The sequence below is a fragment of the Bombina bombina genome, chromosome 6, assembly GCF_027579735.1.
Source record: "Bombina bombina isolate aBomBom1 chromosome 6, aBomBom1.pri, whole genome shotgun sequence".
Classification (NCBI taxonomy): domain Eukaryota; kingdom Metazoa; phylum Chordata; class Amphibia; order Anura; family Bombinatoridae; genus Bombina; species Bombina bombina.
Genome location: NC_069504.1, coordinates 980,464,760 through 980,488,841, shown reverse-complemented (window position 1 = coordinate 980,488,841; position 24,082 = coordinate 980,464,760). Strand labels below are relative to the sequence as shown.

Genomic DNA, 24,082 nt, shown 5'->3' with positions numbered 1-24,082 from the left:
TAAGAATAAATTACTTTCTATTCCTTTTCAAGGTAATATACCTTTAAGGACTGAACTGAACAAGATCATTTCAGCAGCAACTGGTGGCAAGAGTAAATTAAATGTAAAACTTCTGGTTAATTTTGTTCCTTTCGCAAGAACAAGGAGCAGAAATCAGCTGCCTCTTTTACAAATCAAAGCAGCCCAAGTAAGTCCTGGAGGCCTGGTGCCAATTGGCACAAGTCCAAGCAGTCAAAAAAATCCACCCCTACTTCTAAGTCAGCATTAAGGTGAGGCCCCCAGTCCAGTATCTCTGGTAGGGGGCAGATTGGTGCATTTTCAGGATGCATGGTTTTGCTCAGAAAATAGTCTCTCAAGGGTATCTGATAGGCTTCAATTCAAAGCCTCACAGAGACAGATTTTTTTCTTTCAAGGGTGTCAAGGAACGTGGTGAAAGCCCACGCTTTTCTTCAATGTGTTTCAGATCTGAAATCTAAAGGGGTTATAGTCCCAGTTCCTCCTTTAGAACAGGGGGAGGGGTTTTATTAAATCTCTTCATAGTTCCCAAGAAAGAGGGAAATTTCCACCTGTTCTAGATTTCAAAATGGAAACTGTCAGGACTATCCTTCCTTTTATTCATCAAGTTCGACCATAGACTTAAAGGATGCCTGTCTGCATGTTCCTATCATTTGGATCATCACAGGTTTGAGGTTTGCCTTTCTGGACAAACATTATCAGTTTGTGGCTCTTCAATTTGGTCTGGCCACTGCATCAATAATCTTTACAAAAGTTCTGGGTGCTTTGATTTCAGTATTAAGGTTTCAGGGGATTTTTGTTTTCCCCTATATGAACGATATCTTGGTTTAGGCTCCATCTATACTTTTAGCAGAATCTCATGTCATGTTGTCATTTCTTCAGCTTCATGGATGGAATATAAATTTGCCAAAAAGTTCTTTAATTCCTGAGACAAATGTGACTTTTCTGGGATTTTAAATAGATTCAGTCTCCATGAGATTGTCTCGAACAGAGACGAGGATTTCAAAGTTAACGTCTGCTTGTCTGAATCTTCAGGCTCAGCCACTCTCTTCAATAGCTTCCGGCATGGAAGTAATAGGTTAGATGTTGGCAGCTTCATATGAGGCCTCTTCAGCTTTGCATGCTAAATCAATGGAACAGGGATCACTCCCATTTATAACAAATTATCTTCCTGAGTTCTCTTGTAAGGCAATCTCTCATGGTGGTTAGTTTCCCAGCACATTTCTCAGGGAGCAAGCTTTGCTCCTCCTCCGTTGACTATAATTTCGACAGATGCAAGTCTGTCTGGCTGAGGTGCTGTATGGGTTTCACGTCTTGCTCAAGGAGTTTTGGCACCCTAGAAGACCAGGTTGCCAATAAATATTTTGGAAATCTAAGCAATTCACAGGACTCTTATTTTTTGCCCCCAGTTAAAGTGAAGGTAAGCTTTCATGAATGAGTGCCCATTTTTAAAAAAATACTATTAAAAACAGGGGCACTTTCATTCATAAAAGTTTACATTTCACCGGTTTTGGTAAAATACTTACCTTTTCGTCTTGCAAGCCAGAGCAGTGATTCCCCAACCTGCAGCTCGTCTCTTCTTACATCAGCAATGACAAATCCGCCCCCCCCCCCATGCAAACATTGCCTAAGGCCACGCCGTGATTGGAGGAAGCCGGATTCTTCATTGCTGATGTATGAAGAGACGAGCGGTGGGTGGGGAAATAGCTGCTCCGGCTTGCAAGAAAAAAGGTGAGTATTTTAACAAAACCGGTGAAATGTAGACTTTCATGAATGAAAGTGCCCCTGTTTTTAATAGTATTTTTAAAAACCGGGCACTCATTTGTGAAAGTTTACCTTCACTTTTAGGATAGAATCCTTCCTTCAGTTTCAGTCAGACAGTGTTACAGCTGTGGCTTATTTCAATCACCAGGGGAGAACCAGGAGTTCCTTAGCAATGAAGGAAGTTTAGAGAATTCTGGATTGGAAAGAGATCCATCATTGTCATATATCTGATGTTTATGTTCCAGGAGTGGATAATTGGGAAGCAGATTTTCTTAGTCGTCAGACAATCCAAGGGAATGGTCTCTTCATCCAGATGTATTCAGTCAGATTGTGAATCTTTGGAGCCTATCAGAGATATATCTCATGGCTTACAGGTTAAACAACAAACTTCCTCTGTATTTCTCCAGGTCCAAGGATCAAAGGGCTCTGAAAACAGATGCTCTGAGAATGCTTTGGTCGCTAGCTTATTTGTTTCCTCCTCTGGTTCCGTTATCAAGATTTATAGCCAAGATCAGGCAAGAGAATGCATCAGTGATTCTTATTGCTCTGAAATGGCCATGAAGAGTTTGGTTTGCAGATCTGGTTTAGATGTCCAGTTATCAGCCCTGGCCTCTTCCTTTAAGAAAAGATCTTATGTTGCAAGTTCTCATTTTCCATCCAGATCTAAAATATCTAAGCTTGGAGAATGAATGGATCGTTCTTTGTCAGAGATTTTTTTTCTGAGTCTATTGTTAATACTCTTGTTCAGGCTAGGAAACCAGTTATTAGAAAAATCTATTATAAAATTTGGAAAGCCTTTATCTCTTCATGTTCTCCAGTGACGTGCAGTCATAGGAGGCAGGTGAGGCAGCGCCTCACCTGTCCTATGTGTGTAGTTACACTTTTTTTGTTATAATTTGTAATAAAAAAAATATACTTTTTTTTTTATTTTTATTTTTTATTTTGTATTATTTTTTTTGTATACCCTACCCCCCCACCCCCGCCATGCCCGCAACCACTATAAAATTCGCCAACCTCAAATGCAAAGTATTCTTTTTTTTTTATTACTCATCCATATTGCGCAAGGAAGGGGAGGCTGTGATCTGTTCAGCTGCCCTCCCGTTGCGCAATATGGATGTCTGAGACTGCCACCCAGTGGTTAAGTCTCTTAGTTCACGGCCCATATCACTCCCAAGAGGCTGCTCTCTAAATGCCTCGGGAGCACAGCTAAGTGCCGCCAGCCAATCAGCGCTTGAAGTTGTGAGTGACGTCATTGTGGTCTCTGGTCTGGACGTCCGGCGGCCGGGAAAAGAGTGAGACTACTAGACAAGGAGAGGCGCGCCGCATAGTGAGTGAGTGAGACTGTGGTGGGCAGTGGGCTTGACAAAGATGACAATGACATTGATAGCAGCGCAGCCCTTAGCCGTTGCAGGCTGACCAGCACATTCATGACTGCACGCAGCGCACTATACATTGATTGCTTTACAATCTGCAATGACTGTCTGAGAGGCGAGCTGCTTCAGTTCAGCCCGGAAGTCAAACAGTGTGAAACTCACATCATTCATGTTTCCCTCAGGTCCTGCCTGCTAGTGTAACAGGTTAAACAGCCTAACTCAGAAGCACAGTCAACGGAGTCAAGTCCTGCTGTGTGAACTATGCCAGTGGCATAAAAAATAACTGTATAAGCAAATAAGCATTGGCGGCGTGTATGTGTAATATAAGTCTACTTGAGCACTGAGCAGTAGTTTGATCGGCAGTAATTTTTTTTATCCGTGTGCTGGTGCTGTGCCTTGTCAGGAAGTGCTGGGTTCCGGTCTTCTAGGGAGCCACGCTGGTGTGTGGTGTAGACAAGCGCTCTCCCAGTAGCCATGGGGAATCATGGCTACTGGGAGAGCGCTTGTCTTCACCACACACCAGCGTGGCTCCCTAGAAGACCGAAACCCAGCACTTCCTGACAAGGCACAGCACCAGCACACGGATAAAAAAAAATACTGCAGATCAAACTACTGCTCAGTGCTCAAGTAGACTTATATTACACAATCCCATACACGCCGCCAATGCTTATTTGCTTATACAGTTATTTTGGGGATGGTGGTGGTGACACCGAGGACTTGGAGATAGCTGGGGATAATGAGGTATGGGGGGAACTAAGGTATATGGCTCTGGCAACAGATATATATTTTTTACTTTCTACATTATCACATTACAGTGGCCTAATGTGTTATTTTGTGCCGACTTTTTAAACGTGTATATAAATAGGAGTCAGGGAAAAAAAAGTGAAAAATGTCCCCCCCCCCCACTTTTCGTGATACATTTGTACCCTCTTTCTCCCTATACCTCACCCCTCATGTCTGATAGCAATAGCATTGGTTAGAGACAAATGTCTGCAGGCAGTGGTCAGGTCAGCAGGATACTTTAGGATGCTATTGACCAGCAGGGTACAGCATGGTCAGCTGGATATAGTTTGCACAGGTAACATAAGTAGGAGATTGCCAAGGTGTTCATGCGGGGAAGCGGTTCTTTGCAGAGTACTAAGCTGAGCCAGCACCTACCTAAGTACAAGTATTGTAATTCCCCCCCCCCCATCTAAATAAATCCCTATATTCGTCATTCGTGTGACCATCAGCATGATCCACTGCTGTCACAAACAGCAAAAACTAATGCCCATTATCATTGAAATGACAAGCTGTAAAAAATATAAGGTTGAATGTACTACACTCCAGAATGAACACATAGTGCTAAGAGTGCTAAGTGCTTTCATCAAAAGTTGTGCAGAGTTTTTAGCCAAAGGTTTCAGTAGATAAAGGTTTGTTTGATATAAACGACTTTTGATGAAAGCACTATGTGTTGTTCATTCTGTAATACATTCAACATTTATACTTTTCACAGCTTGTCATTTCAATAATAATGGACCTTAGTTTTAGCTATTTTTGCATACCACAAAAGCTTTACATCTTTACACCTGTAAAGCGCCTGTAAAAGTGAAACAAAATTTTGCCTTCTACTGGGGACTGTTCACATAATTGAGATTTGCTTTTGCATATATATATATATATATATATATATATATATATATATATATATATATATATATATATATATATATATATATATATATATATAAAACGGAGGATTATAAGAAGCAATATGTCAGGAGCTGGCCTTCTGCTAAAATAGTAGCTTTGGAGATATGTAGTTCCAAAGTGTTAAAATATTTTTGGGGCATAGTGAGTAATTAGTAATAAATTGTAAACAAAACTAGCAGACATAACAGCTACTGTAACTTAAGGGTCATCCATTTGCCAGGGTAGAGGTTCAGAATCTAATGAGTATCTCTCTCTCACTCTCTCCAATTTAGTTCTTTGATTGTAATAATTTTACACTGTATATGCCATGCTTGACACTGTGTGTGTGAGTGAGTGTATCTGTGTGTGTGTCTGTGTTTGTGTGAGTGTATAAGAGTGTATCTGTGTTTGTGTGAGTGTATCTGTGTGTATGTCTGTGTTTGTGTGAGTGTATCTGTGTTTGTGTGAGTGTATCTGGACTGTGTCTCTGTCTGTGTTTGTGTGAGTGTTTAAGAGTGTATCTGTGTGTGTGTCTGTGTTTGTGTGAGTGTATCTGTGTTTGTGTAAGTGTATCTGTGTGTGTGTGTGTCTGTGTTTGTGTGAGTGTATAAGAGTGTATCTGTGTGTGTCTGTGTTTGTGTGAGTGTATAAGAGTGTGTCTGTGTTTGTGTGAGTGTATCTGTGTGTGTGTCTATGTGTGTCTGTGTGAGTTTATATGTGTATTTCTGTGTTTAGGGGGCACAATCAATGGTATAGTAAGGGGCCTAAAAATTTCTGGTAAGGGCCCTGCCAGGGGTGGAACTACAGGTGCGGATAGTAAAAAAGAAAATGACATACTCTAATTCATGAAAGAATGCTATTTTAAGACTCTGCACCACTATGTCTTTACCCCCCCCGCAAAGGTGTTAAACACATAGTAGAAGTACCACTTAGGCCTCACACAACACCACTATTCTGAATGGAAACTGACACTGATACAATTTTCAGCACTAGTAGTTTGATTCTAAGGTGTAACTAGCGCTGCTGAATGTATTAGCAGCATTTTCCATTCAGGACCAGCAGTGCAGTACTTATACTATGTATTTAACCCATTTGCGAGGGTTAAACACGTAGAGGTGCAGGTCACTAGTCTTAATACTGCAACTGTAATGTCCCTTTAATTTCTAAATATGATTTTATATATATATATATATATATATGTGTGTCTGTTTGTTAAACCAGTGCCTCACCAGCATCTGAGGTCACCGCACGTCACTGATGTTCTCTTCATAATTATTCATGGAATTCTTTTAGGATTCCTAGAATTCTTTAGTTTCTTCAAGATGACTTGCAGAAAGGTCTTTGCCAGTTGTTTGAAATGTCAGATTTCTGCTCTCTCTGTTCTTTTTCACAGGAAAATTGCTAATTTTCCTGATTTACATAGTTTTGTTCAGATGTTATCTAGAATAAAACCTGAAATCAAACCTATTTCTCTTCCTTGTAATCTTAAAGTGAATGTAAAGTCAGCCTCTCCCGGGAATGCCACAGTAATCGTCACTGAAAAATAGATGAACTTTAATTCATCATTTTCAAAGAATTACTTTGTTTTTGCTTAAATTTACCTTTTTAGCTGCTCGTTTTCAGTAATGCTCATCCGCCCGCCATCTTTCCTGTTTGAGTGACAGATTATGATAATTGCTTTAGCCCAATCATTGCTTCTACCACAGGGGGACAAACCCCTTTTTTTCTACGTCACTTGCTCCGAATGCGCATGCGGTAAAGCTGAAATCCTGTACTCAGTTTAGACGCGCGTTCACAGGTTGCGCATGCGCTATATAAAAACTGATTTTAATTCATTACAAGGCGATTTCTCTAATGAAAATCTAAGGAGCTAAAAAATATGCCGTTGCGCTCTATGCCACGATAGTATTCAATGAAAGTATACATTGAATACTATGTAGCTAGTCAATATTATCGCCTTTCAACGCATGCGCTGTTGATGAAGTCCACAGGAGCGCGCTTGGAGACTATGTATAGAGAACGCTCTATACGTTACACTGAGGAGAAGTAGGAAGTAGGGGCTGGGAGGAGTTGGGCTTGTAAACGGCAGCAAATTGGTGAGATAAATATATGCATAGGCATTTATTTTTTAGAAAAAAAAAAGTTACGGTTTATCTCATAGACACATTTGGAATAATAATGAGGCATAAAACCAATGTAAATTGACATTCACTTTAATTTGGTTCTGAAAGTTTTGCAGTCTTCTCCTTTTGAGCCTATGCATGAGGTAGATATTAAGTTTATATCCTGGAAAGCTTTATTCATTTTGGCTATTTCATTTGCTAGAAGAGTGTCTGGGTTGTCTGCACTGTCTTTTGATCCTCCTTATGATTTTTCATAAGGATAAAGCTGTTTTGAGAACTTCCTTTGATTTTCTGCCTAAAGTTGTTTCCTCTGATAATATTAGTAAGGAAATCTTGGTTCCTCCCCTTTGTCCTAATTCTAAAAATACTTCTGAAAGACTTCTTCGTAACCTGCATGTTGTCCGGGCTCTAAAATATTATCTTGAAGTTACTAAAGATTTCAGACAGACCCCTGATTTGTTTGTTCTTTTTTCAGGTAAGCGCAAGGAGGAAGAAGTCATCTTCTGTTGCTCTGGCCTCTTGGATTAAGCAATTCATTCATATGGCTTATGTAGAAGCAGGCCAGACTCCTCCTAAGCGTAACACAGCTAATTCTACTCGCTCTGTAGCCACTTCCTGGGCATTCAAGAATGAGACCTCTGTGGAACTAATTTGAAAGGCAGCTACTTGGTCATCTTTGCATACATTTTCTAAATTCAACCATTTTGATGTTTTTGCTTCATCTGAAGCTGCTTTTGTACGAAAAGTTCTTGAGGTAGTTGTTTCTGTCTAGGACTCAGTTTTCTGTTTTCAAATTGCGTTTATAAAATGATATAAAAATTTTTTTTCTTTTGTTAAAAGGATGTTTACCCCTCCTTTTTTTCTTCCATTACTTGTGGCCTCTGCCCCTACTTTGGTATTAGTTCCCAGGAGTAATGGATTGTGGACTTTTATCACCTATATGAAAGAAAACTTAATTTATAGCTTACCTGATACATTTTTGCACATATTCCCCCCCCCCCCCCCATTTCCTCTATTTATTTTGCTCTGCTTCATTCACACCTCTGTCAGTTTGGCTATAGGTCAGGCTGGTCCCTATAAAGGGTTTATATGGAGCTCAGAGATTTGGGAATATTTGCCTCCTCCTACAGGCAGGAAAGGAAATTCCCAGGAGTAATGGATTGTGGACTCATCACCATGAAAGAAAGGAATTTATCAGGTAAGATATAAATTATGTTTTTTTCCTGGAGTAGGCCAGTATAACGGTTATTTAATTGGCTGTACTATAAAAAAAATAGTAATTGTGAACAAAGGAGAAAATCAGTGTATCATTTTAGACAGAAAAACTATGCATTATAGACATTTTGCCAACCAGAATACAGTCCCACTTCCCTATGCAACACTACTCTGAGGCTCCTTCCCGTTTGCAGCACACAGTGTTCTACAGTTGGAACTTATACCTTCCTATGTATTGCTCATTTTAAGTTTATGTAGAATGATATATTTTGCTTAAATTAATAGATTTTCTTTGCGTTCCCCAGCACTGCTATAAAAAAAAATCCATTATAGCCCTCATATGCAAAAGTTGTAAAGCCCTGCATTAGACTGATTTACTACTTTGGCAGTAAACATTTTTTAAAATTCAGTATTTTATTTTTAAGGCCCAGTATATTCTAATTATTACCTTACTGCTTCTACAATACATTTTATGGGATACGTTATGCATAAAAACATAGCTTAGGAACAGTAAAAAAAAATGATTAGGCAATATGGGGCCTTAAAAATAAAATACTGAATTTTCAATTACAATGGGCTATGCCTTTAAAGGGATAGTCTAGTCAAAATTAAACTTTCATGATTCAGATAGAGCATGCAATTTTAAGCAACTTTCTAATTTAGACACCAATCAGCAAGTGCTACCCAGGTGCTGAACCAGAAATGAGCCGGCTCCTATGCTTACATTCTTGCTTTTTCAAATAAAGATACTAAGAGAACGAAGAAAAAATGATATTAAGAGTAAATTAAAAAGTTTCTTAAAATTGCATGCTCTATCTGAATCATGAAACTTTCATTTTGACTAGACTATCCCTTTAAGAAAGTTGTTATGCACATGTTATTCTCCCATTATTCAGCTGCTGTTTTGCTCAGTAATCTGCATATTTAAAATATCAGTTTACCCTGCATATCAACCATTCATTTGTTTTCTCATAGCCAATATAATGTTACAGGTATATATGACTTATACAGGATTATAATACAAAAAATGACATGCTGTAATTCATGAGAGCCTGTCAAATTTGTGTTAGGTACCCAATGTAACCTTAAGTTAAACCCCCTGCAAAAGTCTTGCTTGGAGGGAGGGGGCAGCCGCTTCTGATTGGCTATGTTCTGCTTGGGAACAGCAAAGCTTGCAGCTTCTGAGTATGACATTACTTATGTGTCTAAGTGTTTTGTGGGAGGTTTAAAGGGACAGTATACACTCATTTTCATATAACTGCATGTAATAGACACTACTATAAAGAATAAGATGCACAGATACTGATATAAAAATCCAGTATAAAATGGTTTAAAAATGTACTTAGAAGCTTTCAGTTTAGCTCTGTTGAAAAGGCAGTTGGAAAGCCCACTGCAAGTGGGAACTAAGACCCTCCCCCCCTCCCCCTTCTTTTGCATATGAAAAGACCCTTTACACAAACAGGAGCAAGCTGGAGAAGGTAGCTGACAGTATTCAAATAAAACTTTGGGGCTTGGTTAGGAGTTTGAAAATCAGAGCAATGTTATTTAAAAATAAGCAAAATTATACATTTTTTTAAAAAACAAACTTTATGGGCTTTATAAATAGATCATCTACAAAACATTTATGCAAAGAAAAAATGAGTGTATAATGGCCCTTTAATTAGATAGTTGTATGGAATGTCCCTTTAAATCTATATTAATCTGGTCTTTGTAGCATTACAGTGTACTGTATAGCTAATATTCATGTGAATATAAGTGCTGACTTTGACAATCTCTGCTTGTTGCCAGCAGTTGAACCTGTGGGTCTCTCAGACAGATTGTTTACTGTTTTCTAGAACAGTATATTCCTCCCCCATCAAGTGATGTTCTTTCTAGGACAGCAGTCCATTCTCAGCAGATCTGCAGTTAAGACGCTTGTCTGTGTGCTGCATGAAGGCGGCTAGCTTAGAGAAGCCTGAACTGCTCCTCTGGCATCCAGTAATAAGGCTCAGAAAAGCTGTGCTCCCCACAGTAATGATTTTATGTCTGGTTGTATTAAATTATCTGATATGGATGTCAATGATAAATGCTGTGTCTGTATCCTTCTATCATTCGTTAGACAACTGAAGCAGGGCACCAGGTAATTACAAGATCTACAGTGGTGGATCCCATTTATCTTTAATTTCCATGCCTTTTTTCAAGAGTAATAATAATACTCATTCTTTATTTATCGTTGTCACATTCGCTGTAATGCTGTACTGAGCACTGAGCCCTGTAGATTGGTTTAAAGGAGCCATATTTGTTCAAACACTGAGCTGACAACAGTGAGTATTAAAGGAGATTCCATCTGTCACAGCACTTAGCTTCACTCTGTGATCCATTAGTGAAAGCCATAAATATTAGGAAAAACAGGACACTTAGAACACTTAGTATTTTCATTTATGTGACTGCAGACTGTAATTGATACATACATGTATCACATTGGCAGTTAAGGCACTGTAATGTCCACGTGTGTGTGGACTCCATTCATATTCTATTTAAGAGATATGCATTTGGCATTTTTTCACTATAATAATCCGGAAAATGGCTGCATTCTGCTTTTTTCAGTGCTGGATACATTCATAAAAATACTGCAACACAAATATCTGTGAAAATCCAGATTGTGTGTTGCATTTTTTTCTGAATATATCTGACACTAAAACGAGTTGAATGCAGCTGACAGTGGCCATTATCCGCTAAACTAATGCCATAATGCACATCTACTATTAGACCTTACCACTGATAAGCAATTTCACATCCTTATGGCAATCATCTGCTGTGTAGTGGAGCTTAAAGGGACAGTCTACACCAGAATTTTTATTGTTTTAAAGGATAGATAATCCCTTTATTAGCCATTCCCTAGTTTTGCATAACCACCACAGTTATATTAATACACTTTTTACCTATGTGATTATCTGGTATCTAAGCCTCTACAGACTGCCTGCCCCCTTATTTCAGTTCTTTTGACAGACTTGCTTTTTAGCCAATCAGTGCTTACTCCTAACTCCACATGCGTGAGCACAGTGTTATCTATATGACTCACATGAACTAACACCCTCTAGTGGTGAAAAACTGTCAAAATGCATTCAGTTTAGAGGCGGGTTTCAAGGTCTAACAAATTAGCATATGAATCTCCTAGGTTTAGCTTCTAATAAAGAATACCAAGAGAACAAAGCAAAATTGGTGATAAAAGTAAATTGGAAAGTTGTTTAAAATTACATACCCTTTCTGAATCATGAAAGTTTATGTTGGACTAGACTGTCCCTTTATGCTCTTTCATTAAGGTGTTGCTGTTATTACAAGTTGAGCGCTATGCGAATGTGCGCTCGCGTTCACATTGCGAGGAAGCATTGCGCTCAGGAGAGCACACTTTAATGGGTGCCTCATCTCATGCCGTGACCTAGCACAGCAAATAGGGTAAATAGCGCAGCGATGAATAGCATTTTAAAATGTATATGAATATATACATATATATTTGTGTGTTAATATGTGTATACATATATATTTACAGGGAACACACAGTCCCCATAGACTGCCACATCACCTCACTTTAACTCCATGTAACTGCTTTTTGCAGTTATTTTATTTAAAAATAAGGATGCTTCTATCTTTATATTTTAATAAAATATACTACACTGTATTTTGGGGGCATTTGTTGGACATTTATAAAATTTATCTGGTCTCTGGTTTATTTTATAAACGCTAATTGCTACAGTGAGCTCGCGGTAGCAATAACCTACCACTTGTAATGGCTGGTTATTTATCACGCGCCCACAAATGGGAACATTTTTCAATTATAAAATTAGCGCTCTACTTGTAATTTAGCCCTGTGTGTGTTGTATCCTTAGAAGCCACTGCACCATACAGTATTTGCATATTAGGTAGGGAAATGCCATTCCAGTAAACCAATAAAAACTGTGTAAAATTGGTTTTAATTGATGCCCAGCCAAGCGCAATATTCTCATCAATTGAAGTTAAAAAAATGCATTTGTCTATTTTAGAATGTTTGTACTGGCATGTAAGCACAATGAGGCCTAGAGGCCAAATATTTACATGGTAAATAAAATAAAAATTAAACAAGGTTTCATGAAGGGCATATTGCTTATTTGTGTCGCCCAATATGTAGGAAGAACACAACCTCTACAAAAAATACTTCTCACTCTCACTTCTCCGATTTTTTTGTTTCCTAAAAACAAAAATAACAATAAATCAATCTCTTAACTTGCCTACTGAGTGTCTGCAATTATTGCAAATTATAGAAGCTTCAGCTTTTGGATAGACATAAATAGGGCAGACTAAATGGTTCAATGTGCTTGTCTGTAGCGCTAAAATATTTTTCTATTAATTTAAATGTGGTTAATTTAGTATTGTTTGGAAACATAAAAAAAAATAGATAATTGATCATCACAGCAGCTAAAAAGATTAATTTTTTTTATGTTTTGCACTTTCTCTAAAAATAAAAAAAAAATCTCAAAACATAAATATAAATATGTCAGATGCCTGGATGAGGTGTAATACAGAGGAATAATGTGAAAGTTGGAAGTAAATGTTTATAGTAAGTTGTTTTCAAAATGTCACTGATTTTTGTTCTTATCTATTTGATCTATCTTTTTTAATATCTATGATTTTATACTAATTTCATACTCTACACCAACAACCAATCATAGAGAGTTTTTACAGAACACATTTTTCCCACGACCCAAGACAGGATTGTTGGCAGTATGTTTTCAGTTTGCGTTCATGCAAAAAAAAAAAAGATGAAGAATGGGCTATATTTAAAAACTAAAGAAAATAAAAAGTAGAACACAATCTGTGTTAATCTTGTCCTCTAACAATGTGGATAGTTTCCTAATATTAAACACATAGCATAAGAATGTTTAGTATTACAGTATCTTACTTTGAGTGGGTCACTGGAGGCAGAGAATGTCTAGTCAGAATCTAAGCAAAGTCAATAAACTCTAAGAGTCATTATGTCTGAAAGCCATATATAGATCTGTCAGTTAAAAACTGGGTGAGATGCAGAATGTGGCTGTTCAGTAAATCTCAGAATATTCGCCCAGGTTTTAATTTTTAAAAATGTACTTCTTACACGCACATTACCATATACATATATGTATGTATGTATGCATGTATATATATCACTGCTTTCTACACTTTCTTGTTTGGAGTTCTTTATAAGGAGAAATTAAGCTATCTTAAACACACTTATGTTTATGACATTGAAGTTAGCACTCTTAACATTTTCTTTTTAAAATATGTGTAACGATTATATTTACAAAGTCAACATTTGTATAATAACAAACACAATCCAAATTAATATAAGAATTTGAAAACTGACTAAAATAAGAGAAGTGCTTAACTTGGGATGTATGGTACATAATAGCCCACCCTAAGGAATGGTACCCACCAAGGGTGCAGCTTCTTTTTGCCTAAAATGTGCTTTCCACAGAAGAGAACAGTACTGTAGTATATCATTCTGATCCCATCCAAAAAAATACCAGGCAATTCTCACCTGAACAAAGGATTTGTACGGCTAACTCCAGACGCCTATATAGGCCTCGTCAATGGAGGTACAGGCAGCTATATCCCTCTAGGCACAGCGAGCAAGGAGTCTGGTTGCCCCCATTACCCTTAACGAGACTAAAACACATAATAAAAGTGCACATCTGGGGATGGATGGTGCAGTTAAAAAGTGAGCCATGTTAGAGAAACTGTGTTTTGTTCAACTATAGCTCACATCTTTGCATTATGAATATCCATTACATACAAACAGAAATAAAACTGTTAATATATGTGCCATGCTTGGGTATTATATAAATTGAACAGGTATTTCCTTCAATAGAGTCCACAAGATCATCACGTGGGCTATTCATTTCCTGGCCACCAGTGTAAGGCAAACCAGTCCCACACTCCAGAGCTCTTCACTACTATCTTCTCCCACACTATATACACTCAATTTTTAATTTGCCTCCATAGGCTTAAGGTGAATTTCTGGAGTGCTTTGATCTTCATTTGATAGGGGTTCTCTAACTGATCTGAGACCTAATGTCACTGACTCCTGGACAGAGGGGATGACATTGGTTCAGCCAGGCAGTGAGAAACCTCCCATTGAGGAGATATCAAATGCCTCCCAGGTGAAAAGCAGCTTTATCTGCCAATCGTCTGGTCTACATTGTGCTGCTCCATGTGAGATACTTACCACTGTGCTTGCACTGCCTTAGATAGGCCCTACTACTGAATGCAGTTGGCTTTCAGGTGGTGCAGGGTAGAGGAAGGTGGCAGCAAGTACACGTTTTCACTATGTTCCGTAACCCAGTGGCTGTTATATGGGACACTACAGTGTAGGTTCATATAACCTGGGTAACTATTACTTAAGAAACACTATTTTCTGCAATCTGGCAATTGTAAGGTACTGGTCCTTTAAAGGGACACAAAAGTCAAAATTAACTATCATGAAATTTTAAGAGACTTTCAAATGTACTTCCATTATCAAGTTGGGCACAGTCTTGTTGTTTGCACACTTTCTAAAGGCAACATCTCCTACTGAGCATGCGCAAGAGTTTACAGTGAATACGTATATGAGTCAGTGATTGGCTGATGGATATGACATGATATAAGGGGCCAACAAATTGAAGTAAATTTTGAAATTTTGTCTAATTCTTATTTAAAATTCTTAATAAGTGCTTTTTATGAATGTCTTTTTATCAATACCATAGATGGTATCAACATGTAGGGGGCGCTAACAATAAAACGGTAACAATCCAATTGAATTTTGATACAAATTACATACAATACTGGAAACTCAAATGTCCATAGCACTACCAGGATATGCAGCCTAATGTCTTAGAAAATCACAAGCTTGAAAATGGAAAGAGCCAATGATTTATATGACACACCATCTAAGGTTGCTCCGTTTTTTCCCTTAGAACCAAATCAATCTGTAAAATAACCACACCAGAAGATGCCTCATGTATACATCAGCAGATTTGTATACAACTATATTAAAATAAAACACAGGGCACTCACATAATCCTGCAGCACTCAAATGTGATTGGTAGAGACGTGCTGGAGATTGCAGTGTACCAGCTCACTGATGCCAGTGGTCTGGTTCTGTATAGACCAAGTTTGCGAGGTCCTAGTGATCTCCTTAAGTATAACGTGCTTTCAAACAATGTACACCACTTAATAATCCCTTTCCCCTCTCTTAAAATTAGTAGCTAACACTCCCTCACATCAGTGTCATAGGTTATCTCATATAAAAGTCCATTCAAATCCCATAAATCATCTCAAAAGAAAAAACAACTTTTAAACCCAAATAGTAACTGAATAACAATGGTCACAGCAATGATATAGTGTAATATAGTGGGGGAAGTGTATCTATAGTATTATTGGGGGTAGCAGTTCTATTTAAAATCTCCTTATTGTCGAAGGTATTAACTAAAATATATTTTGTCAGTGAAAGTAGTCCCGGCACAACCACATAACAATGTAATCGGTCATTAACTGGCTGCAGCATAAGCCACTCACTACCTTGTGTTAATGTTTTGGCTATAAATGCACTTGCAAACATATAAGGAAAGCTTTTATGGGCAGGAAGGGAAGTGGAAGATCCTAGGGGGCGGGGCAACCCCCCCCCCCCCAACCCCTGAAGCAACTTTGACCAGGGCATCACTGCTCTTCCCATCATGGGATAAGCCTAACCCCTGCTACCCACTCGTAATTTTCTTAAATCTCTCCTGAAGCTGCAGCAACAGGCCGATGACATCACAAATGATGCAATGTGCATTGCAAGCAAGCACAGTCTCTGTGCAGTCATCGTGGGAGAGGAAGGAAACCGGAGTGAGAAGTGGTCAGAGTGGTGTGGCGGTGGCACTAGTCTGGTAGGCACTGAAGATGAGGATGGGTTTATTATTTTGCACTTTTTTAACCAAGTCCAGTGGGTATACTTTTTTTTATTTGGTTCCATAATAATTAATGCTAAAAGTGCAGCTATGATGGTGTTAGCTAGATGTGCTTTGTGGCTTAAGTCCTGGTCTGCTGACATTCTGCCTTTCCCTTTTCAGGGTAAGATAATATTTGGTCCATACCTGAATACTATTATATAAATGGTTACTGGTAGGAAAGAAGCAATTCTACCACAGCAAACCTCAAGGGTAAGGCTAAGTTCTCTGTCTGCTTTTGCTCCTTTCATCAGTTCTTATCCTAAAACGATAGTTCTGCCTCTAATGCAGCACATTTTCCTAAATATGGGTGGTGGCCCAGTACTTCCTGGTCCAAGCCTAAGCAGTCCAAAAAGTCTTCCTCTACTTCCAAGTCAGCAAAAAGTTGCATCCCTCAATTTGGACTTGGTTTCTGTAGGGGACAGATTAAGACTTTATCAGGGAGTTTGGACAAAACGCATATTGGATCCCTAGGTACTGGAAATCATTTTCAAGGAATGCAAGATTAATTTTTGATCCAGGACCATAGTGTCTGAGGAGATGGTAGGGAAGCTTAGTGCTCTGGAGTGTAGGTTTTTGCCTCCTCCTTGTAGCCAGGGAATAAATAACCCACCATCCTAAAGAAAATTAATTTATCAGGTAAGAATAAATTGTGTTTCTCTTGTACTCTCTCCATGAATATTGTGAACTCCATATTTTTATAAACATGTACAAATGATAATGGCATAAGTGTATAAATATATTTATAAATGGGCACACCCTTTTCTTATTGCATTTTATTTACTTTCTAGGCATGTTTTTCACAAAGTGTGTGTGGATCCGTGGCTCAGCGAACACTGTACATGTCCAATGTGCAAACTGAATATTTTGAAGGCTTTGGGAATTGTGGTAAGTAATAAGCAAGATGTGTTTCCATTAAGAATGTTTCCTTCCTTTGTCTGCTGTTACTAAGGAAATATTAAATTAATTTCTTTCCTCGTTGTTCCTAGAAGAAGGTTTATAAAATATATTTCAGTTTTGTTTTGTGTTCCTGTCCTGTTTTTATAGATCTATGATAGTTGCCATTATAAGCCAATGAGCACTCTGTCCCTAGTCATGCACATACATTGGTTTTGTTTCAACATCTGTTTAAACAGCTTTAACTTAAAGGAATATGAAACACAATTTTTTTTCTTTCATCATTCAGATAGAGCATGCGATTTTAAGCAACTTTCTAATTTACTTCTATTATCAAATTTTCTTTGTTATTTTGGTATCTTTATTTGAAACGCAGGGATGTAAGCTTAGGAGACAGCCTATTTTTGGTTCAACACCTGGGTAGCGCTTGCCGATTGGTGGCTAATCTAAAAAGGGGCTGTCTCCTTAAGCTTTTTTTTTAAAAAGAAGTACCAAGATGTAATGTTGGTCACAAATGAAGGGCCAGGCTGGGAATAAAAAGCACACCTGGAAAAATTGGAGACCAACCCTATTTTTCATTGAGTCTGTAGACTGCCCAAGTGCCTTTTTTCTTAAGGGTATTACTGGGATTCTCCTTCACTCAAAAAAAATTTCAGAATTAAATTATATTAGTTTATAATAAAAAAATGCCAGGTTGTTATTATATAGGCACCCTACAATCCAATTTCATCCCTGACTCCCTTCCACAGTGTGATAATCCATAGTGTGATCCAGAGAAAACACTCAAAACAGTGTTTCACTATATCTGACAGTGTGACTTGACTAGACCGTGGAAACCATTTAGAAGAGGGCTACTAAATATGGTACATGGTCTTGGAAATAAAGTTTACAAGGAAATACTGTGTGACTTTTAATAGGTATAGCTCAGAGGCGAAGAGTGGGTATGCAGCTGTATCACCTCAACAGTAGAGCCACCCCTTTAAGTTGTAGCTGATCAGTCCAAGCTGCTGCGGACCATTAAGAAATCTCCTAGTATCCTGGTAGGCCAATCAAGTGTTGCACATAAGACTCAATTTATTACTGGAATACATGCCATTGATATTCTGATGTCTTTATATTTCCATAAGCATGAGTTTTAGTGATCCAAAAGGTGGGGAATATTACAATGTGCTAAATAAATATCTTTGTGCTACACACCTGCTCCGCGTGGCCTCTAAAGAACAGTATGCAGCTCACATCTGATTTGCAAGTGTTTCTTATAATCTGGCGAGTGCTTAATTCCATAAAATACAGTAAGCATATAAAATAGGTCTAAAAAAATATTATTAAAATATAGCAAAAATCTTTTGTACTGGTGCACCCTTAAAGGGCTATTATAGTAAAAAAAAATTAAAAAAAATGCTCTAATTCTATAGGTTTAAACATATAGTTAAAGGGACTTAAAACCCAAAATTTTTATTTCATGATTCACAAAGAGAATACAATTTCTTTTATGTAATTGGCAAGAGTCCATGAGCTAGTGACGTATGGGATATAAAATCCTACCAGGAGGGTCAAAGTTTCCCAAACCTCAAAATGCCTATAAATACACCCTCACCACACCCACAATTCATTTTTATAAACTTTGCCTCCTATGGAGGTGGTGAAGTAAGTTTGTGCTTGATTTTCTTCTGTGATATGCGCTTCTCAGCATTTTGAAGCCCGATTCCTCTCAGAGTACAGTGTTTGTCAGAGGGATGTGAAGGGAGTATCACCTATTGATTCTATGGTTTTCCTCACGGGAAATCTTTTCAAAGGTTCTCTGTTATCGGTCGTAGACATTCATCTCTTACCTCCCTTTTCCGATCAACGATATACTCTCATATTCCATTACCTCTACTGATACTTTTTCAGTACTGGTTTGGCTATCTGCTATATGTGGATGGGTGTCTTTCGGTAAGTATGTTTTCATTACTTAAGACACTCTCAGCTATGGTTTGGCGCTTTATGTATTAATATAAAGTTTTAAATATATGTATACTTATATTTGCCATGAGTCAGGTTTATGTATATTTCCTTTTGCAGACTATCAGTTTTCGGATGTTGTTAGCGCCAAAAAAATGTCATTTTGCGTTGCGCATCATACTTGGCGCCAAATAAGTTAATTATTTAAACCCCACTTCCTATATGCCTCTTGCCTTTTTATGCTCAGAGGGCTATGCTGTTTGCATTTTTTTTCCCATTCCTGAAACTGCTATATAAGGAAATTGATAATTTTGCTTTATATGTTGTTTTTTTTCTTTTACATTTCAAAGAAGTCTCAATCTCATCCTGTCTCAGAAACCACTGTTGGATCCCTGCTGGCTAATAACAGTTCTACCAAAGCTAAGTGTATCTGTTGTAAGTTGGCGGAGATTATATCTCCAGCTGTAGTATGTAATAGTTGTCATGATAAGCTTTTACATGCAGAGAATGTATCCATCAGTACTAGTACAATGCCTGTTGTTCCTTCAACATCTAATGTACACGATATCCCTGTGAATATAAAAGATTTTATTGCTGTTGCGATTCAGAAGGCTTTGTCTGCTATTCCGCATTCTAATAAACATAAAAAATCTTTTAAAACTTCTCATAAAGTTGATGAAATTTCAAATGACCGACAACATACTGAATTATCCTCCTCTGATGAGGATATATCTGATTCAGAAGATCCTACCTCAGATATTGACACTGACAAATGTACTTATCTCTTTAAGATGGAGTATATTCGTTCCTTGTTAAAAGAGGTGTTAATTACTTTGGATATTGAGGAAGCTAGTCCTCTTGATATTAAAACTAGTTCTGGTTACTCCAGAGGTTTTTCCAGTTCCTGGTGCTATTTCTGATATGATTTCAAAGGAATGGAATAGGCCTGGTACTTCTTTTATTCCTTCTTCTAGGTTTAAAAAGTTGTATCCTTTGCCAGCAGTTAGATTGGAGTATTGGGAAAAATCCCCAAAGTTGATGGGGCTATTTCTACTCTTGCCAAACGTACTACTATTTAGATAGGAAACTTGAATCTTATCTAAGGAAAGCGTATTTATATTCTGGCTACATTCTTAGGCCTGCTATATCCATGGCTGATGTTGCAGCTGCATCAACTTTTTGGTTGGAAAGCTTAGCGCAACAGGAAACAGATCCTGATTTGTCTAGCATTGTTCGCTTGCTTCAATTATCTGTGATGCTGTTTTTTTATATCAAAACTGATGTTAAATCTATGTCTTTAGCTATTTTAGCTAGAAGAGCCTTGTGGCTCAAATATTGGAATGCTGACATGGTATCTAAGTCTAGATTACTATCTCTTTCTTTCCAAGGTAACAATTTATTTGGTTCTCAGTTGGATTCAATTATTTCAACTGTCACTGGGGGAAGGGAGTTTTTTTACCTCAGGATAAAAGATCTAAGGGTAAATCTAAAGATTCTAATCGTTTTCATTCTTTTCGACAGAATAAGGAACAGAAAGCCAATTCTTCCCCCAAAGAATCTGGTTCCAATTGGAAACCTTCTTTAAGTTGGAATAAATCCAAGCCTTTTAAGAAACCAAAGCCAGCCCCCAAGTCTGTATGAAGGTGCGGCCCTCATTCCAGCTCAGCTGGTGGGGGGCAGATTAAATTTTTTCCAAAACATTTGGGCAGATTCTGTCCAAAATCATTGGATTCAGAGTATTGTCTCTCAAGGGTATCGAACAGGATTCAGAGTAAGACCTCCTGTGAGAAGATTTTTTCTCTCACACGTTCCAGCAAATCCATTGAAGGCTCAGGCTTTTCTGAAGTGTGTTTCAGATCTGGAGCTTTTAGGAGTAATCATATCAGTTCCGTTTCAGGAACAGGGTATGGGGTTTTATTCAAATCTATTCATTGTCACAAAGAAAGAAAATTCATTCAGGCCAGTTCTGGATCTGAAAATTTTGAATAGTTTTGTAAGAGTGCCAACTTTCAAAATGGTGACTATAAGGACTATTCTGCCTTTTGTTCAGCAAGGTCATTATATGTCCAAGATAGACTTGCAGGATGCATATCTTCATATTCCGATTCATCCAGACCACTATCGGTGTCTGAGATTCTCTTTTCTAGACAAGCATTACCAATTTGTCACTCTTCCATTTGGCCTAGCACAGCTCCAAGAATTTTTTCAAAGGTTCTCGGTGCCCTACTCTCTGTAATAAGAGAACAGGGTATTGTGGTATTTCCTTATTTGGACGATATCTTGGTACTAGCTCAGTCTTTACATTCTGCAGAATCTCACACAAATCAACTGGTGTTGTTTCTTCAATGACATGGTTGGAGGATCAATTTACCAAAAAGTTCCTTGATTCCTCAGACAAGGGTCACCTTTTTAGGTTTCCAGATAGATTCAGTGTCCATGACGAGATCCCCTTTGCTTGTTTTCATATGAGACCTCTCCAGCTTTGTATGCTGAATCAATGGTGCAGGGATTATACAAAGATATCACAATTAATATCCTTAAATCCCAATGTTCGACTCTCTCTGACTTGGTGGTTAGATCACCATCATATAGTTCAAGGGGCCTCTTTTGTTCGTCCAACCTGGACTGTAATCTCAACCGATGCAAGTCTTTCAGGTTGGGAAGCTGTCTGGGGATCTCTGACAACACAAGGGGTTTGGAAATCTCAAGAGGCGAGGTTACCAATCAATATTTAAGAACTCCGTGCTATTTTCAGGGCTCTTAAGGTTTGGCCTCTGTTGAAGAGAGAGCCATTCATTTGTTTTCAGACAGAAAATATCACAACTGTGGCATATGTCAATCATCAGGGTGGGTCTCACTCCCCTAGCTATGAAAGAAGTATCTTGGATACTTTCTTGGGCGAAATCCATCTCTTGCCTAATTTCTGCAGTACATATCCCAGGTGTAAGACAATTGAGAAGCAGATTATCTTAGCCATCAGAATTTATATCCGGGGGAGGGGTCTCTCCATCCAGATGTGTTTTTTCAGATGTGGGGTCTTCCAGAAATAGATCCGATGGCTTCCCATCTAAACAAGAAACTTACAAGGTACTTGTCCAGGTCCAGGGATCCTCAGGTGGAGTTGGTGGATGCATTAGCAATTCCTTGGTTTTACCAACCTGCTTATCTCTTCCCGCCTCTAGTTCTTCTTCCAAGAGTGATCTCCAAGATCATCATGGAACAATCGTTTGTGTTTCTGGTAGCAACAGCATGGCCTCACAGGTTCTGGTATGCGTATCTTGTCCGGATGTCCAGTTGCCAACCTTGGCCACTTCCTTTAAGACCAGACCTTCTGTTTCAAGGACCATTTTTCCATAAGGATCTCAAATCATTAAATTTAAAGGTATGGAAATTGAACGCTTAGTGCTTAGTCATAGAGGTTTCCCTGACTCAGTAATTGATACTATGTTACAGGCTCGGAAATCTGTTTCTAGGAAGATTTATTATCGAGTTTGGAAGTCTTATATTTCATGGTGTTGTTCTCATAAATTCTCCTGGCATTCTTTTAGAATTCCTAGAATTTTACAGTTTCTTCAGGATGGTTTGGATAAAGGTTTGTCTGCAAGTTCCTTGAAGGGACAGATCTATGCTCTTTCTTTTTTATTTCACAGAAAGATTGCTAAGCTTCCTGATATTCACTGTTTTGTACAGGCTTTGGTCCGTATCAAACCTGTCATTAAATCAATCTCTCCACCTTGGAATCTTCTTTTGAGCCTATGCATTCTTTGGATATTAAACTACTTTCTTGGAAAGTGTTGTTCCTTTTGGCTATCTCTTCTGCTAGAGTTTCCGAATTATCTGCTCTTTCTTGTGAGTCTCCTTTTCTGATTTTCCTCAGGATAAGGCAGTTTTGCGGACTTCATTTAAATTTTTACCTAAAGATGTGAATTCTAACAACATTAATAGGGAAATTGTTGTTCCCTCTTTGTGTCCTAATCCTAAGAATTATTTGGAGAGATCTTTACATTCTCTGAATGTTGTAAGAGCTTTTAAATATTATGTTGAAGCTACTAAAGATTTCAGGAAGACTTCTAGTCTATTTGTTGTCTTTTCTGGTTCTAGGAAAGGTCAGAAAGCTTCTGCCATTTCCTTGGCATCCTGGTTGAAGCATTTGATTCATCAGGCTTATTTGGAGTCGGGTCAGGCCCCGCCTCAGAGAATCACAGCTCATAGTTTACACTTCGTGGGCTTTTAAGAATGAAGCTTCAGTTGATCAGATTTGCAAAGCAGCAGCTTGGTCTTCTTTGCATACATTTACTAAATTCTACCGTTTTGATGTATTTGCCTCTTCGTAAGGAGTTTTTGGTAGAAAAGTTCTTCAGGCAGCTGTTTCAGTTTGATTCCTCTGCTTATGTTTTAAGTTTTTTATTTTCAATTATGAGAAAAACTTTTTTTCTCCAACATAGGTGTGTCCGGTCCACGGCGTCATCCTTACTTGTGGGATATTCTCTTCCCCAACAGGAAATGGCAAAGAGCCCAGCAAAGCTGGTCACATGATCCCTCCTAGGCTCCGCCTACCCCAGTCATTCTCTTTGCCGTTGTACAGGCAACATCTCCACGGAGATGGCTTAGAGTTTTTTTAGTGTTTAACTGTAGTTTTTCATTATTCAATCAAGAGTTTGTTATTTTCAAATAGTGCTGGTACGTACTATTTACTCAGAAACAGAAAAGAGATGAAGAATTCTGTTTGTATGAGGAAAATGATTTTAGCAACCGTAACTAAAATCCATGGCTGTTCCACACAGGACTGTTGAGAGCAATTAACTTCAGTTGGGGGAACAGTTTGCAGTCCTTTGCTGCTTGAGGTATGACACATTCTAACAAGACGATGTAATGCTGGAAGCTGTCATTTTCCCTATGGGATCCGGTAAGCCATGTTTATTACGATTGTAAATAAGGGCTTCACAAGGGCTTATTTAGACTGTAGACCTTTTTTGGGCTAAATCGATTGATATTAACACTTATTTAGCCTTGAGGAATCATTTATTCTGGGTATTTTGATATAATAATTTCGGCAGGCACTGTTTTAGACACCTTATTCTTTAGGGGCTTTCCCAAAGCATAGGCAGAGTCTCATTTTCGC

At 38.2% G+C, this 24,082-nt stretch overlaps 1 protein-coding gene across 3 annotated transcripts in view; it reads left to right on the top strand.

Moving 5' to 3' along the window:
- Positions 1-24,082, top strand: part of RNF130 (ring finger protein 130) — a 625,517-nt gene that overhangs the window by 452,084 nt on the left and 149,351 nt on the right. For all 3 annotated transcript variants that reach the window (XM_053718646.1, XM_053718647.1, XM_053718645.1), the window contains exon 6: positions 16,911-17,007. In XM_053718646.1, the coding sequence (XP_053574621.1) occupies positions 16,911-17,007 (97 nt within the window). The remainder of the gene's footprint in view (positions 1-16,910; positions 17,008-24,082) is intronic.